At 41.7% G+C, this 18837-nt stretch overlaps 2 protein-coding genes across 3 annotated transcripts in view; one reads left to right on the top strand and one right to left on the bottom strand.

Moving 5' to 3' along the window:
- cep97 (centrosomal protein 97) overlaps nt 1-13878 on the top strand; it is a 126075-nt gene extending 112197 nt beyond the window's left edge. For both annotated transcript variants that reach the window (XM_070892989.1, XM_070892988.1), the window contains 3 exons: nt 5603-6392; nt 8387-8462; nt 10808-13878. In XM_070892989.1, coding sequence (XP_070749090.1) covers nt 5603-6392; nt 8387-8462; nt 10808-11482 — 1541 coding nt within the window. In that variant the 3' untranslated portion in view covers nt 11483-13878. The remainder of the gene's footprint in view (nt 1-5602; nt 6393-8386; nt 8463-10807) is intronic.
- rpl24 (ribosomal protein L24) overlaps nt 1-18837 on the bottom strand; it is a 257054-nt gene that overhangs the window by 120908 nt on the left and 117309 nt on the right. The window lies entirely within an intron of this gene.

Below are 18837 nucleotides of genomic sequence, written 5' to 3'. Positions count from 1 at the left end.
TCCACCCCAACGATGTCCCTTATAGCACACGCACCGAGCTTGCGCGCACCAGGGGATTGGAAGAACGTGATCCGTCTTTAAGTTCCCTCTCTCCCCTCCGATTCCCTCCTCCCCCCCCCCCCCCCCACCTGTCTGTCTGTCTGTCTGTCTGTCTGTCTCTCTCTCTCTCTCTCTCTCTCTCTCTCTCTCTCTCTCTCTCTCTCTCTCTCTCTCTCTCTCTTTCCCCCCCCCCCAAAAGCTCTCTCTCTCTCTCTCTCCTTCCCTCCACCCCACTCCAAGCTCTCTCTTCTCCCCGCACCCCTCTCCCAAGTGTTCATTCTCTCTTCTCCCTCTCCCTCTCTCTCTCTCTTCTCCTCCCCCTCCCCCCCGCACGCGCTCCCCCTCTTCTCTCTTTTTCTCTCTTTCTCTTTCCGCCTCTCTCTCTCTTTCTTCCCCCCCCCCCAACACCCTCCACAGGCTTCCTTTCCTTTCCTTTCCTTTTTAGCTACCTACCTATCTACCCGCCCGTTCGGCTGCTCAGTGGAGGCAACGTCAGGAGATGAATACGCAGAAGGGAGACTTCGTACAAATAAATTACTCTGAATTATTAATGGATCGAACAGGGTAGATGTGAAGAAAATGTTTACACTTGTGGGAGAATCCAAAATTAGAGGCCATAAATCTAATGGTTATTAATAAATCCAATTGCAAAATAAGAAAACATTTCTTTACCAGGAGAGTGGTTAGAATGTGGAACTTGCTACCACAGCAAGTGGTTGAGGCAAATAGCTTAGATGCTATGGTCACCCTGCAGATTAAAAGCATGTAGGTAGAGGGGAAGTGCATGACCACCAGATGAAGTAAGAATGCTAGGCAAGTATTGCAAGAGTTCTCCCCCCACCCGAGTCCATATCGCTTTCAAACCTATATTCACTTCGGTGAGGGCGGTGGTGCCTCTGGGGAGTGCAGCCAGGTCCAATTCCAAGGCACCACGGGTGGCTCAACTGCACAGTGGGGAGGGGCGAAGAATAAAAGAGCCCTAGTGATAGGGGATTCTATAGTTAAGGGAATAGAGAGGTGTTTCTGCGGCCATAGACGTGACTCCAGAATGGTTTGGTGCCTCCCTGGTGCCAGGGTCAAGGATGTCACTGAGCAGATGCAGGGCATTCTGGGGGGGGGGGGGGGGGGGAGGGTAAACAGCTAGAGGTCATGGTTCATATCGGGACCAACGACATGGGTAAAAAGAGGGATGAGGTCCTACAGGCAGAATTCAGGGAGCTAAGAAGAAAATTAAAGTGTAGGACCTCAAAGGTAGTAATCTCCGGGTTACTACCGGTGCCACGTGCTAATGAGTACAAGAATAGAAGGATCGAGAGGATGAACACGTGGCTGGAGAGTTTGTGTAGGAGGGAGGGCTTTAAATTCTTGAGGCATTGGGACTGCTTCTGGGGGAGATGGGATCTGTACAAACTGGACGGGTTGCACCTCAACAGTGCCGGGGAGAGTTTAAACTAGCTTGGCCGGGGGATGGGAACCTGAGAACAAATTCAATAGGGAAGGAAGTAAAGCAGAAATTGGATAGCAAGAATCTAGAAAGCGAATCTGTAAGACAGAGGAAACAAGGGTTAGTAAGTAGTAAGCAAGGAGGTCTTTCTGTGTTAAATGGTATATACTTCAATGCAAGGAGTATAGCGAATAAGGTGGATAAGCTAAGAGCACAGGTCGATACTTGGGAGTATGACATTATAGCCATTACAAAAACATGGCTGAAAGACTGGTAGGTTTGGCAGATTATTATTCCTGGTTACAGGATTTTTAGATGAGACAGAGAGGGGGGTAACAAGGGGGGGGGGGGGTGCGTCGTGGTACTGATTAAAGAAATTATTACAGCGGTGAGGAGGGATGATATGTTAGAGGGATCATCAAATGAGGCCATATGGGTCGAATTGAAAAATAAAAAAGGGAGGATCACACTGCTGGGCGTGTAATATAGACCCCTAAACAGTGGGAGAGAGATAGAGGAGCAAATATGTAGGCAAATTGCTGTGAAGTCCAAAAACCATAGGGTAGTAATAGTAAGGGATTTTAACTATCCGAATATTGATTGGGACAAATATAGTGTGAAGGGTAGTAGAGGGTGCGGAATTCTTGAAATGCATTCAAGAGAGCTTTTTTAGTCAGTTAGTTAGCAAGCCCAACACGAGAGGGGGTGGTCTTGGATTTAGTTTTGGGGAATGGAGCTGGTCAGGTTGAAGGGTGTAAGGGAAATAAATTCCACACCAAGTCCGAGTAAGGTGAAGGAAAACGTCACAGTTTATTCGTACAGAGCGCTCTGGGAGAAGTGGGGAAACTCCGCAGCTTCGCCACACCTTCTCCCCGAGCGAAGTTTAATAAGTTACAATTGTACCTTTGGGGGCGGTCCCGCCCCCTTACACCATTGTCCAATTATCTAACATCATTGTAATGTCTTACCTTATATGGTAATGCTATGACAATCTATCTTTACATTGTGGCAAGTCAAAGGTTAACTAGCATACGCACACACAAGTGGGGTTATTTTCCTCGCATCAGCAGAAAAACAAGGAACTATCTTCCTGTTATTAGTTTGCCTTTTCAACCGCCTATTGTCTTACTTCCCCAATCTCCATGACTCGGGGTCAACGAACATTGGGGTCAAAATGTGTCTTTTGTTTTAAGCAGGCAATTTGTTGCTTGAACGTTTGCATGGTACAGTACCAAAAACAAGAGTATTATAAACTAAGAGATAATTCTTCCACAACAAAGGGTTATTAGTAGGGGAGCACTTGGGTGCCAGTGACCATAATTCAGTCAGATTCAAGTTAGTCATGGATAAGGACAAGGATAGGCCTGGGAAAAAAGTCCCGAATTGGGGAAAAGCTAATTTTGCTAAGATAAGGAGCGATTTGGCCACAGTGGACTGGAAACAGCTACTTGTGGGTAAATCAGTTTCGGAACAGTGAGAGGCATTCGAGGGGGAGATCTGGAAGACTCAGGCCAAACATGTGCTCTTAAAGAAAAAAGGTGCGAGTAATAATTCTAGAGCCCGCTGGATGTCTAGGGACTTACAGGGGAGGATTAAAAAAAAAAGGGACGTTTATGTCATATACAAATGGCTAAATACTATAGAATCTTCAGAGGAATATAGAAAGTTAAGAGGCAAAATTAAAAAGGATATTAGAAATGCTAAGAGAGAGCACGAAGAATTCTTGGCTAGTAAAATTAAGGAAAACCCCCAAGATGTTCTATAAATACCTTAAGAGTAAGAGGGTCACTAAAGAAAGGGTAGGGCCTATTAGAGACCATGAGGGTAATCTTTGTGTGGAGGCAGAAGTTGTTGGGAAGGTTCTTAACAAGTACTTTGCATCTGTTTTCACAAAGGAAAGGGGCAATGCAGATACTGCTTTTGAGGAGGAGTGTGATATTCTGGATGAAATAAATATACTGAAAGAGGAAGTATTAAGGGTTTAGCAGCTTTGAAAGTAGATAAGTCCCCAGGCCCGGATGAAATGCATCCCAGGCTGTTGAGCGAAGTAAAAGAGGAAATAGCAGAGGCCTTGACCATCATTTTCCAGTCCTCTTTGGATTTGGGCATGGTGCCGGAGGATTGGAGGACTGCTAATGTAGTACCATTGTTTAAGAAGGAAAAAAGGGATAGGCCAAATAATTACAGGCCAGTCAGCCTAACCTCAGTGGTGGGAAAATTATTGGAAAAAGTCCTGAAAGACAGGCCTGGCAAGGATTGGAAAGGTAAGGATTAATTAGGGACAGTCAGCACGGATTTGTTAAAGGAAGGTTGTGTTTGACTAACCTGGTTGAATGTTTTGAGGAGGTAACCAAGAGGGTCGATGAGGGTAGTGCATATGATGTAGTGTATATGGACTTTAGCAAAGCTTCTGATAAGGTCCCACATGGTAGACTGGTCATGAAGGTTAAAGCCCATGGGATCCAGAGCAAAGTGGCAAGTTGGATCCAAAATTGGCTTGGTGGTAAAGACCGGTCCGAACAGCTCCTCTTTGGTGGGGTCCCTGCCCGAGCATGTGAGGTTGGAAGCTCAGCTTTGGGTCGAATAAGAAGTTGTGAACAGTAGTTCAAACTGAGACAGTTGTTGGACAGTGGGATGGAATCAGTAGCAGGATGGCAGAGTTTGTGGCGGAGGCTGAAGATGATGGCTTCAGCGTTCCCGATGTTTAACTGGATGAAATTGGAGGTCATCCAAGATTGGGTGTCAAGACAAGCAGTCGGTCAATACAGAGGCAATGAAGGGGCTGAGAGAGTTGATGGAGAGGTAGATCTGGGTGTCGTCAGCATATATATGGAAGCTGACCCCATGTCTTTGGTTGATGCCACCAAGGGGCATTATGTAGCTGAGGAATAGGAGGGGGCCAATGATAAATCCTTGGGCAGACTCCAGAGGTAGCAGTGCAGGTAAGGGAAGCGAAGGCATTGCTGGAAATGCTCTGGCTACGATTGGGTAGGTAAGAGTGAAACCAAGTGAGGGCATTTCCATTGAGCTGGTCGATAGAAGAGAGATATTGAAGGAGGATGGTGTGGTTGCCCGTGTTGAAGGCTGTAGAGAGGTCAAGAAGGACGAGGAGGAATAGTGCACAAGGGTTACAGAGGATTCTTTTGTGACTTTGATTAGGGCTGTTTCAGTGCTGTGACAGAGCAAAATCGTGATCGGAGAGATTCAGACACTGAGCTGTGTGAAACATAGGCATGGATTTGGAGTCGACACCATATTCAGGACTTTGGAGAGGAAAGGGAGGTTGGCGAAGGACAGAGAGGTCAAGATTTTTTTCTTAAGGAAGGATTAATGATGGCGGTTTTGAATTTTGATTAGGCATTTGATAAGGTGTTGTATAAGATACTACTTCTAAAGCTGAAGATAAATAGTATTAAAGGGAATGTAGCTGATTGATATGTAACTGATAGACAAAGAGATGGAAAAGGCACAAAGCAAAGAAGGACATAGTCAATGACAAGAGTATGATGTTTCTGGTAGGGATTGAAAGGGATGGCACTGGTCTTCCTGATGTTCAGGTGTAGGAACTTCTGACTTGTTTCCCAATGATGTCAAACAGGCACCCTGACAGCAAAGAGAAGTAATTGAATGAAGTTGTGGAGAGGTAGAGCTGGGTGTCATCAGCTTGCATGTGTTTAGGGATGCCACTAAAGGACATTATGTAGATAAAGAGGAGAAGGGGGGGCCCCAAGGGTTAATCATTGAGGAACTCTGGAAGTGACCATGTAGGAGCTGAAGAGAAGGCACTGCTGGAGATGCACTAGCTGCATTGGGGCATGTAGAATTGGAGCACACAAGGGCAGTCCCACCAGGATTAGTGTGAAGTAGAGGAGGATTTGGCACTGGTCAAATGATGTGATAAGCTACTTATCCAGTCAATTGTGTATAACATTTCTAGTCCATACACTATGGAATGAAGTGAGACCCACTGTATAAAACTGTGACCGTGTGCAGTTGATCTGCAGCCTTTGATGTGTAAAGTATGAGTTTGAAGTCTTGCCCTACACAGGCACAAAAAGAAAGAAGCGTGCTTTCATGTTACAAAGCTAAAAATATTTTCTTTTTGTGGTTGTATTCTAGAGCCTGTAATTCGAATTAACTCATGGGTTGCAGCGAGTAGCCATGGAGACCAGTCCCATGCAATCCAGCAGTTCTCGCCAGTTCTTGGACAGACTGCAGGGTGCTGTCGTAATGAGCTCTTCTTAGAGGATATACAGACTGATGAAGATAAACTGAATTGCAGTCTTCTCTCTTCAGAGTCTACTTTCATGCCTGTAACCGCTGCAATGTCCCCACTTTCATCTTCCCATGATCTGAAGCTTCCTGGAGATATTCCGATTCCAGAAGGTGATGTCATAACACCATTTCATTTGGAAACTAGAGCTAAACACGAGGATAGCGATGACCAAAAGCATCAGAGGGCTGCAAGAAGAGCAGAAGAATACGGAGCACGGGTGGGAAGAGCTAGCGAGAAAAGTAAAGAAGGGATTGGCAGCAAGTTGTTCCATGTACCCAGTCCAGTGCGATCTTGTGTCAACTTCACTTCAAGTGCAAGCAAATACCCGGTGTCAACTGCATTAATCAAGGAGCACAATTTGCCGGACAATGGATTGCCCAATTGGGTGCCAGTGGAAACTGGCCGTAAGGTAGTAGGAGAAGAGACAAATCCAGATAAATCTGGTACGTCTGTAATATTTGAGCCAAACCCAGAATTTCTGAATGAAATGAATAAAGCAGCCATAAAGATTCAAGCCCACTGGCGAGGATTCTGCACCAGGAACTGGAATCCAAAGGCAAAGGAAATACGTTGTGAAATCCGGCTACGCAGGATGCAAGAACATGTGGCATACTTGACTGAAGAAGTAATCAGGTGAAATACTGGAGAGGGGAGGGGTTCTTCTATCCTTTTTCAGAATTCATACTGCATTCTGATTAAGTATGTCCTATTTACAGAGTGAAAACCCAAAGTCCTGAGCCAGACTAATAACCAAATATTTACCCACGTTCATCTCCGTCTCTAACTACTGTACTGTAGGTAAATCTGAGTGGCAGTCTGCATTTGCTTGAGTTGAGTCAACAAGATTCCAAAAGAAATCAGAACCAACAAGGCCTTGAAGCTAATCCAGGTTTTCCACTTCCAAGAAGTAATTTTGGCCTTGAAATTCAAATATAATTTCAAGTGGATTGGCCATTCCTGATTTTATAAATAAAGAATAAAATGGCAGGCAAAATAAAGGTAAATACTAGCATAATGTCCAAATAAAATGCAACTATTTATGGAATGTTGGCTCAGAATTTGCGGTTGGAATGACGGCGAACTGGCAGCATTCGCCGTCATTCAGCCTTTGAAACTGACCGCAGCTTTGGGATTTGTCACATGGGCAGGCGCATGCGGACATCCTGAAGTTGTGGTCATTGACATCTCCAAAACCGGCTGCGCTGTGCCCTTTCCCTCTCTTAACCCCCCCCCCCCCACAAACAGAGCCGGCAATCTGTAATCAGCTAAATCAGGGAAACTGACAAAAACTTCGGCTCTCCTGCAGTAAGTACACTGTTAAATTCCCCACTAAAAGTTAAACCCAAAGGGATTAGATATAACTGGGGTTTTAACATTATTATTATTACTGCTAAAGAAATGTTAAGGGCCTGGAAAACTAATTTTAATTTTGTGCAGTGTGAAATTTGTTTTTTTTAATAAAAAATTAACATTTTTAAGAAACGTTTATTAAAATTTTTTTTATTTTTTTTTTAGTTGTCCATCTTCATTTCAGGTTTGTCTTTTCCCCATGTGAGAGCCCCAATCTTTGTTTCACTTTATCTAACATTTTTTAAAAGTTAGAATTTTAAGAGTTTACTTGTTCCTTTTGATTGGCTGCTTAGACAGCCTGTTCTTGTCACAGTAGTTCACACAAGGGGATTCCCATTAACTTCTATTGATTTGAATTGAAGTTTGGAAAACCCGAAGTTCTCATCACCGGGATTGCGAGATCCTTGTGTGAAGCGTACTTTGGGGCCAGCAGTGAACACCTTCACTTCGCTGCTGACCACAAAATCCTAGCCTAATCACTGAAAGGTCTTGCGATCTTTAATGGGAAACATCGTCTTTTTTTTCTTTCACTCTCTCTTTCTCCCTCTCTTTTTCCCCTCCCCCCACGCCTCCGTAATCCTCAAAGATTCTTTAGATAAGCTGTTAGCTGATAAAGGTCTGAAATAAGCCTCAAAATACAGGTTATATTGGAAAAGAAGTGCCCTGAGCAGAGATTGGCATGCTTCTTGCTCCTGTCCATCATCCCACTGCTCAAACCTAGATCAAAAGCTTGTTACTGGAAAAATTCTAGTCCTGACTGTAGACCCAACAGTCCATTTGAGCAATTATTATATTCGTATGGCAACAATAAATAATCTACAAAATTACACAGTTAATATAACATCAGTGCTTTATATAATACTCAGCATTTATGCCCCACTCCCTCTGTTTAAAACTCCACCCCACCACCCCTTTCCCTTCCAATTTATAGCTTGGAATAATTTTGCTAATTCAAATATTTACATTTCATATTTACAAGGAGTAGCTTCACTTGAGGGGGAAAAAAGCCCTGCATGAATCATGATAACTTTGTTAGAGTGATTTCTCTTAAATGTTCCACCCAAGTTTCTCTACTTCAGTTGGGTAAATTTTGTTAACCTCCTGCGGGGCAGCTACATAGAATATCATACAAGAATAAGAGTCAGGATTATGGGAGGCGGGAACATTGCCTTCTGACCGACCCTGATTCTTGCTAACCAAGAAAATACTGCATGATAAGTTCCTACAAAAAGTTTTCATCTTCATTCTCTTTTGTTATATCTTTGGATCTTTTGTAGATGGAGGAAAGAATGTGAAGAAGAACGCATTCGAAGGATGGTGCAGGAAGAAGCTGTAAAGTTTTTATGGAACCAGGTAACTTCTCATTGCTTGTGGTCGAATAGTCTAGACTGACGTAAGAATTTACTTACCAGAAAAATAAAAGTGAATCTGTTACCATTGTAAGGTATGTATTTTTCAAAATTGAGAAATGTAGGAGGAGGGCCATGGCATATTGTACATAACATCAAGAATTAGGTAGTGCCAAGCTTAAGTTTTAAAAGCCTGTAGTATATAGGAATTAGAGAAAACTTTTGCCCCTCAGTTAGAAGCTTGTACGTAGAGATCACTGGGTTTCAAACATCTCCATATCGATATATGTATATAAAATTTGCCAAATGATTGCAACTTTTCATTTCAACTTACATTTAAAACTCCTATGCCAGGTTCTGATGGTGGGAAAACCCATAGGACAACTGTCAACATTTGCCTGCAGTTTCAGTTATACCTGCAAATGTTGCTGCGATAATAGTTTTCAATGGAAGCCACATAACATAGCTATTATAACAATAACCGTCAAATACTATGTTGAGAGTTCATACTTAAAAATTTGTCTTACTCTCTGCATTCAGTTGCAGTATCTGGCTACCAGTGGCGCTTTGGAGCAGCCTATGTTTTTCAGCCAACAGCCATGTTGGTATATAATAGATTAAAATCAAATGTAACATTTTTCCATAATTTATTGCTCTCTACACCTTTGAAACTTAATTCCACCCAACCCAGCTAGCTAACAATTTTTTGCATTGTAAGAATGTCACATTGCACCCCATCTGTTTATCATCTTGTCTGTGCATCACAATGGACCCTGCTGATCTGGCCCCCAAACTACCTAAACCCTTCAGCATTGATGAATCACCCGCTACACCTGCCATCCCATTGCAACAGCCCATCAACTCCGAGCCTGACAAGTTGACGAGCACATTTGTGGTCCCCTTCACTTGATGAGGGACAATATTGAATGCCTCTTTTCTGTTGGCGAAACATTAAACCTTCTCCTCATCAATTAGCTTATTTCCCAATTGATCTTTTACTCATTTACTGTTGTGTTTTTGCACAATCTGCTGCGCCACAGGGAGGAGGGTACAATTATTGTGTGACAAATTGACATGGGAAGTTTCCATTATAAATAAGGACATAGGAATTTATAATGGAAATTTAAAAATAAGGAGAGCATGCATGACTTTAAAATGGGAACTGAATTATATTTCTTTCTCTGGTCCAATTAGTCTCCAGCCTCTAACCCTGCTTCACCTGAAAACTACACTTGTGTGTCAACTCCCCATGTGCAATGCTGCAGGAGTTCAGCTAGTACATTAAAATATTAGAAGTTCTTGTAAAGGCTACTGAAGTATTTGCACCTATATGTGACCACTTAGCAAGCCCAATATGGGTCAAGCTTTGGCCACATTTATGTAAATAAAGCTTGCCCCACAAAATCAGAAAGGGTCAGCAGACTAATGGTGGGATGGGTAGTTGTAACACACTGCCTGACTGATGCCCAGCAGAAGGCTTGATCAGAAAATTTATCCTCGGGATCCATAGGAAATCTGAGATTGACAACTGTGGCGCATTTTACATTTGAGTGAATCTACCAACCAGAACCTTAAACATTATGTAACATTGGCAACATAAATATGTTTTAAGGAACATTTTGTAATATTTCCTAGTGCTAGAGACTTTGTAAACAGAGTGGCCTGGATATTAACAAGTGTGGGTTACGTAGGCAGGGGAGAGGAGTTTCGGATGGGAAATCCGTAAGTCCGGGTTTCCTCACATGGTGTGGAATTTTAACTCCACAGTGTACATTTTTTGTACTTGACAAGTTCCCCGCCATGATGAACAGGTAGGTCTGATTCCCGACCCTGGGGAGGAGGGGGGGGGCGGGAAGAGAGGCAGGGGAATTTCGATCCCTGAACTGTGGCGTGGGGAGCTTGGGGGGGTTGGGCGGAAGCACTTCTGCTTCTCCTGGCCCACAAGCTGTGCTGTAAAGGCACTTGCCATCTCCCAGAAGCTGTCTTCACCTCCCTTCGGCTACCGGGTTTCCTGAGGCCTGGGAAACCCAGCTGCCCACTGTAAAACCTGCAAAGCATGCTAAATCAGAGACTGCCAGCCTCATTAAAATACTTAAATTTCCAGCTAGCCTCATGGGAGTGAGTTGGAGGTTGGTTATGGGCAGGTTCAAATTTAAAAAATGTTAACATTTAAATTTTAACCCACCCATTTTTGTGTGTTAAAATTCAGCCCATTTGTGTAAGTGAATGCAAATTAATAAATTTACAAAAGAAATGTATGTATTATACCCAAGGACCTCAATAATATATTTAGATAGGATGCTTTTAGCCTGTTTTACTCTTTTTTTTTTTTTTTCCTTTTTGATGCAGGTTCAGAGCCTCCAGAAGTGGCAGATGTCCATGACCCAGAGACCGAATGTAGTACTGCACTCTGACACAAAAGAACCCACTCTCCCACAACATCCTTCTGAATACACAACACAGTCCTTTCTCTTGAATAGCCACTTAAACCCCCCTTCCAGACAAGATACTCACTTGGAGTGCTCATTGCAAGAATTTCCTGATTCTGGCTTTCAGTCTTCAGACATCACCCACAATTGTCTCAAAGATTCCCTGAATTCTTGTCAGAGTTCCTCAGAAGGGAGCACGAGCACAGTTGTAGAAGCCTCCCGTGAAATTGTGAAGGAGGACAATGAGTGTCTGACTGAGGAACTTGTGGAGCCAGTAGCCCTAGATTCCAGCCACACAGAATGCAGTGATGAGAACTCAAATGGTGAACAGGACAGCAGCCTTATACAGCAGTACCTCAATTCAGTAAGACAGCTGGAAGCTGCAGAGGATGATCCAAATTTTAGTGGGAAGACTGAATGCAGTAGTTGGAATGATGTTCACGATTCCCTCTGTGGTACACCAGTGGAAGTATCTGGAAATAACAATACTAGAATTCCAGACTCCCTTTGTCAAGCAGAGGAATGTGCCATTGAAACTGTAGACTCCATAGATGGGCAAGAAACAAACCATGAGCCAGTCCCTGAGGCATTATGAGTAGATGTCAATAACTGGTTAACTGTAATTGGTTAAGAACAGTGCTAATAAGCTAAGAATTTTCTTGTCCATATGCATACTTATTTGAAAGCAATACATAAAAAGGCCTAAATGTGTTTCAAATGCTGCATAAACACCCCATTTAATGCTTGTTATTCCAAAGAAAGAATTCATGGAGACATCAGACAAATAAAATGTTATTGTGCTAATTAAACATAATTTTTCAAAAACTCTTTATAGATCAGATTTAAATTCAATGCTAGCATTTAATAACTTTTATTTAGTTTTGCTTGTCAGCATTCTAGCTAGCAATGATTTGCAGTCCTCAGTGTTTGCAGTCTTAAGTTTGTATGTTGTCCTCTGATTTTTATTTTTCTGAGGAGTATATTTTTCCTCCCTCCTGTGGGCTTTCTGAGCTATCCCTGATCCCTAGTTCTAAATCTGCATGTGTGTCTGTACATCTCTCCCCTCTCAGCATGATTGCATGACTGAGATTATTAACTTCCTGTGTGTAGTACGGTAGGTGTGAAATTGTATCCCATTCTGTGGCAAAACATATTGAAGCAGCAATCTAGAATGCCATCAATTTGCCATCTTGTTTTCTGTTCACAACTTTTGTTGATGGAAATATATTCCTCACAGTTGCAGCAATTAGTTATTTCTGTGTATGAGGTGACGTTCTTGTCAGACTGATTCAGAATTACACTTCCAAATGGGATTACACTTTAATGAGTTTTGACAGATTTGAACTACCATAACTTCAAGAAAATATTCTAATTTATCCTGTGTTGGCAAACATCCTCGATGTGCCAAGGATTCTAATTCTTGGACAGCTGCAAAACGGGTGACCGATAGCTGAGATAGCATATTCAGTACAGTAGTTAATAGGGAGGATTTTTTAAACTTGAAACCACAAGCAATTATAAATACGTCTGTTTGTGTGCATTTTGTAGAACTGCAGGATAATGCATTTTTAGTAGGCAGTATATCCATCCATGGGGAAGAGTAAGATTTATTGGGCCTTCAACCCAAAAATGAGTGAAGTTTAATAAATGCACTACGTAGTATGGTACTGAGATACAGACCAGGAAAGTCTCAGATTTGATCTGTAATTTTGGATAGGGCTGCAGTGGGACATTACTATTGAATTCAGCATCCCTATATTCATATTACTGCTCCTGATCACTATTCAGTAACCCTTGCTTTGTGTGTCTGTGGGCATCGAGTGACGATGAAACCAAGCACCCATGGAAATGTACTCTGTATTGGTCACTACCTTCAGCAGAGGGGGGAATGATTTAATATCCTGGAGAACTACTTTTGTGAAATGATGGTAGAAATATAAACAAAATGGTATGGATACACCCTGTACTACCATATCCTATGGCATAGCCATGTGATCAGGAGCAATTCCTTTCAAGCTTCATTTTAAATTTTGATATGTAGCATGGAATGGGCTACTGATCTGGTCTTGAAACATAAGTCTCTTTGCTATTGAACTTGGATAGAGAGATTAAAACCGAAGAAAATATTACAAACATTGGAATGGGTTGCATCCTTTATTTGAGTCATTTATAGTTTTATTTTCTGTAAAGAAAATAAATATAATGCTTGTAATATTAGGACTATTGATAAAGTGCATGTAGAGTAAAGGCGTGTTTATTGAAAGTTATGTTCCATAATAACTAAACATCAAAATATGCATGTAAATCCTTCTCAAATTTTGCATTTTTACAAGCAAATTGCATTTTACAGTAGCTGTATAGTAAAAAAAAAAGGAAATAATACCCGGTCCATTCGAAGAATAAAGTGACCAATTAGTTCTGTTTTTGATCTAACCAGAGTGTGTATATTTTTAGTGGCAACTCCTGCCTTCTATCAAACAATGCAAAATGTATTACTGGCCTTTGCTTACTTTTTGTTGGTTACAGGAAGCATATCCCTTCAGAAGATTGAATGGGATGGATTCAAACTCTCATCAACCCTAATATTGCCTGTGCCATATATGAGTTGATAACCATATGGAAAATTGCTGAGTCAATCCTACAGATTTTGTAATTACAAATGTGCTGGGATGAGCAGAGTTGTACATCACTGAGAATTCCAAATCTTCTACATGAAAGTTTTTTTTATAGTGTTATTATCGGTCTAACCTGTAGGGATTTGGCATCTGGGTCAAATTTGTTTATTCCTGGAGCAAATGCATGGTGCTCAGAATTGTACATACTGAAGTGAAAATGCTAAACGCTCCGCAGTACCTACTGAACTCAAAGATGTGATCATTGAATTCTAATAGTTCAGTGTCTCTAAATCAGTCTTTTGTAATATTTAAAAATAACTACCACATTGCTTCCTGACCTTTTCAAACTTTGCATAAACACTAATGCCATATATATTTTATATGTACAATACATTATTTTCTTGCTGTAGGGTCTTGAAACACAAGAATGGTTTGATTTATTGATCAAATTATCATTGATCCTGTTAAGTTATTGAATTTCAGATGTAATAAATCTGTTTATCCTGTTAGACAATGTAGTTTTCTTTTTGTATATGAATTTGCTTTGCTGTTAATTTAATCTGATTTGACACTGCTGGGAGCAACTATGATCTTCATTCGGACATAAACTGTCAACTAGAATCACTTAACTTTATCTAATGCAACTGCAACAAAGCCTGTGGTCCAGAATCTAAAGTCTTAAAATAGAAATGATAAAAAGATACATAAGCAATTTATGAATTTTTGAAGAATTTTATCATGCCCTGATCCCAGAATTAGATTTACAACATGAATAGGCATATGCATTATTTTAGCCGCTCAAAACAACCTCTTTCCCTCCTCCCCACCCCCCCCCCCAATAAATCCTCATGTCTTTTGTTATCTAGTAGAGGTAAAAAAGGAAAAAAATGGCAACTGCTGGAAATCTAAAATTAAAACACAAATTACATCAGCACCTGAAAAGCAAAAATATAAGTTACTGTTTTAGATGGACATCCAGTTCTGATATAAGGTCTCTACTCAAAACATTACTTTTCATCAAATTTAGCACCTTCCATATGACACATTGTTTCTCCCCTGATTATTGCTACAAAATCCCTCTTGAGATTGCAGTGAGTTGATATTGTGTCAGAGTTGATTTCTCTTTTGTTTTGATGAAGTTAGCCATGCAGACTGATGCATGGTCTGCTAACGGTGCAAGCTCAACATTCAGTCCAAAGCCAATATTATCTCTTCAGTGGATGAAGTTTTAGACCTAATCAATTAAGTTGAAGGGACTAGTTGGAACATTGCCCCTGGAGTCCAATACAACTCCGTCGGTGAAGACTGAACACTATTCTCTTTCTGACTTAGTCGTTGGCACAAAATTACAGTGAGCAATTTAAATGCAGTTTCCAGCAGTCAACCCAAAACTGCTTTCAAATTGTCAGAAATTAAAACATTATATTAAAAAATCTTTAAATATCTAAGTATGATCATCGTAATGGTATTTCCATATTAATATAGTGAGTTTAAAGAGTCTTTAAAGAAAAGCACCTGGTAATGCATTGTGTTTATTTTTGCAATTAGTCTTTCATATATAATTATGTGCTTTCTTAATGAACTACAATTCAAATAGTTATCTAGTTTGGCATGAAATGTCCTACTAAACAAGATTTTTCGAAATGCTTTTACTCTAGGATGTTTAAGACATCTTCAGCTTGTGTCTCCTAGTAGTTCTTTCCTAGTGACACTATCAATTGTGATTACAGGTGAAACTTCATGTGAAATATTAAAGATGCTGGGGCTGTTTTACATGACCTTTGCCCCAAGGAACGCCTACTGTCCTGGCATAAAGATTTTCTTTTTAAAAAGGGAGTAGAGACCCATTATGCTGGGTCTCATTCCCTCTTTATGTTGCTCCAGAGATTTCACAAATGGGTAGAGCAGGCCTTCAATAGGCGCAGACTGAACACAAGTATTGAAATGAAATAGGGCGGTTGTCCCCAGCCTTCCTAAATCCATTTCCTCTTCCTATGACCAAGGTGCCCACTTTAATGAAGTGCACAGAAGCTTGTGGTTGACCTTGTGTCTGAATCCCCCTCAAACTATAGGGCGCTCCAGCAATAGTTGGAAGGCCCCCAGGCTGGCAGTTGACCCTCAGGCCTGCAATTGCACTCCAATTTCTGTCCAGATTTCTGGTACTAGGTTCTACCTGGGTGTAAGTCTATGCAAGAGTGTGATCGGGTCATGTTAATGATCTGGTGTTAAAATAAACCCACATGTGGGTATAGCTCAGCCAGGACAGACACAGCACACTTTCTCCAACTGCCTGTCCAGAGTCAGGGCAGGCCAGGAAAATTGGCTCCACTATTTATTTCTAGTGCAAGTGTAAGCTATTATTTCTGTATTTGAAGGACAGGAGTTTGGTCTAGTTTACTGTTTGTTTACATTTATATTTATTTGAATATTTGCTTTTTGTACTTTTTTGTATAATAATTTAATACTTATTAAAATGGGTTTTCAGGCATTTTTGTATGAATAACATTTTGTGAACTTTTGTCATTTCTCTTCATGGATTTTCACCCATTTTGCAATCTCTTTGATCCCACACACTTTAAAATTAATGGATGAAAGACTACATCCTGATGCCATAAGTGTTCTCGCCAGGCTTTCATGAATAATGGTGGGGATGTGAATTTTTAAAAAATTATCTGTTCATTAGAACGTGAAAAACAGCAGTGTAATTGTAGCTTTTATCCTTCTGTTAAATAGCCAGCTGGCATGTTTCAGCCTCGAGGGGCTAAATGGCCTACTCCTGCTCTTATTTTTTAATGTTCTTATGTTAATCTGATGTTGGAGTGGTGTTGGAATCGACCTGACATTGTGCTTGCACAAACCTGAGTCATTTTACATTGTTTGTGCTTGCACAAAACCTGAGTGGCTATGTATTATGGCATCAGTACTAGAGAGTGGAGGCCAACACGAGAGTAGTGTGGAGCCAAGTCTCTAGCGTGTTCACTAGCGTGAACAATAAGTAGAAATCTGCAGCTGCTGGAAACCTGAAGCAAAAACAAAAATGGCAGCGAGACCAGATAAGTTAATGTTTCCGGTGTAGACTCTTCATCTGTAATTTCTTACAGTTCAGCTGAACAGCATTTAAAAAGGAACAATAAGGGAAAGGAGAAAAACATAAGACAGGAAGTAGAATCATCAGCAAAGTGCTTACATTTTAAAAACAGGCGATAGTTATATTAACATGAGACAGAAACAGGTTATAGTTATATTAACATGAGACAAGAGGAAGCATTATAAGAGAAATTAAAGACATTTAAGGCTGACCAGATGCTGTTTCAACTCATTCAGAACCACCTTGGATATCGTCCTGAAATTATGAATACATGACTTATGCACGCAGTTTGCAAATGTTACTGCATTTACCTTATTAAAGTTAACCCTTCGTAGTTGAGTGTCGTTGTCCACTGTGGGCCTAAAACACATTTTTACTCACTGAGGACGAACTGGGTATTGGAAAATCTCAAAAATCTGTGTACAATTCTGGCCACCCCATTTTAGGAAGGATATCAAGGTCTTGGAGATCGTGCAGAGGAAATTTGCTAGAATGATACCAGGGTTGAGGGACTTCAGTTATGTGGAGAGACCACAGAAGTTGGGACTGTTCTCAGTGCAGTGAAGGTTAAGGGTAGATTTAATAGCGGTGTCCAAAATTATGGCCCAGAGAATCTGGTCAAAGGCATCCTGTGGCCGGATGACTCCGACCAAAACTTTTTTTACGAAAGTACCCGGTGGTCCCGGAGGAACATCGACTTGCGCTCCGAGGCCTTCATTCACAGTCCAGCATATGGACCCACGTATTCCAGGAGTATATGTGCAGCCTGGAATCACGTGGGCCGGACCAACCTATGAAAATAGCGTATCCTCATTCGATATCACCATTTCTGTGAATGGGAATGCCCCCAAAAACACAAACATTTAAAATAAATAAAAACACTTTACATATTTAAAATTAATTGAAATTGAATTTAAATAAATGCTTTAGACAAATTATTTTTTGAATTCTTAAAAATATACTTAATGGACAGAGTTTTTAACAAAAAATACTGTTAATTTTATTTTTCTATCTTTTTAAAACTTATGCTGGTGTAAGAGTTTGAAGGACATTCGCTGGGCAAGAGTTGGGCAAATCACTAAGGAGGTGGTACTTCTGAGGCTTGTAAATCTCTGGAATTCGCTGCCTCAGAGTTGTGGAAGCTGGGACATTGAATAAATTTAAGATAGAAATAGACAGGTTCTTCAACGATAAGGGGCTATGGAGAGCGGGCAGGGAAGTGGAGCTGAGCCATGATCTTATTGAATGGCGGAGCAGGCTCGAGGGGCCATATGGCCTACTCCTGTTCCTATTTCTTGTGTTCTTATGTTCTTAAATAGCCCAAATCTCTGCCCGCGAAGGCCATTCCCCCAAGGATGTGTTGCAACTGTCAAAAGACATTTTGACAGTTTGCATATGCCGGTTTTCAGCACATGTGTATCACGCACTGAGAAACGGCACTTGCGGGGCCTCTATGGGTACGTGCGCATATTATACGCGCCCTTAGAGATCGCGATTTTTGGCCCGTCAAGCTCTTGGAGACCGAGTGCAGAGGAAATTTGCTAGAATGACACAAGGGATGAGCGACTTCAGTTGTGTGGAGAGACTGCAGAAGCTGGGATTGTTCTCCTGTACAGCTGTGTGTTGAGGTAGAACTTCAGAGACCGGACCCCTCGTCCAGGTGAAATGTGCCCGCGCTGTCTCAGTTGCTTTTCAACCGAGACCACCTGTGGTTCTTCTAACAATTCAAGTCGGGTAAGTCTTAATTCACATCAGGTCTTTATTTCTCGAGCACATGCCCAGGAGAGGTCTAGATGTCTCTTCCCACCTTCTCAATCAAATACAATTCTGCTACCAGTTATATAGGGATTACATTTTGTTTGTTCCGGGAGGTTTTGTGTGCATACAGATACTGGGCTGCATTTTCCTTTTAAATCGCTCTCGCCCGATCCTTAGCGGAGTTCCGGCGGTTGCATCTTTTTCAACCGCCGGAATGCCGCTGGTGCGCGCCCACGCGGTTTTCGGGTGCTCCAGGTCGGTGGCGGCGAAGCGGTGCGGGAGCGAAGTGCAGCGGGCGGTATGCGGCAGAGGAGTATTTCAACTCGGGAATCTTCGGCTCCCAAGTTGTGCGCATGCACGCGCGGCTGTCCAGCTCGGCCCCCCGAGAGGCATCGATGAGAGGCTAGAGACTGCCAACCTGAGATCACTGTGGCGGGAAGAGAGTGAGATCACTATGGGGGGGTGCGGGGGAAGAGAGTGAGATCGCTG

The sequence above is a fragment of the Pristiophorus japonicus genome, chromosome 11 (genome assembly GCF_044704955.1).
Source record: "Pristiophorus japonicus isolate sPriJap1 chromosome 11, sPriJap1.hap1, whole genome shotgun sequence".
NCBI classification, from domain to species: Eukaryota; Metazoa; Chordata; class Chondrichthyes; family Pristiophoridae; genus Pristiophorus; species Pristiophorus japonicus.
This window is presented reverse-complemented; position numbering and strand designations above follow the sequence as displayed.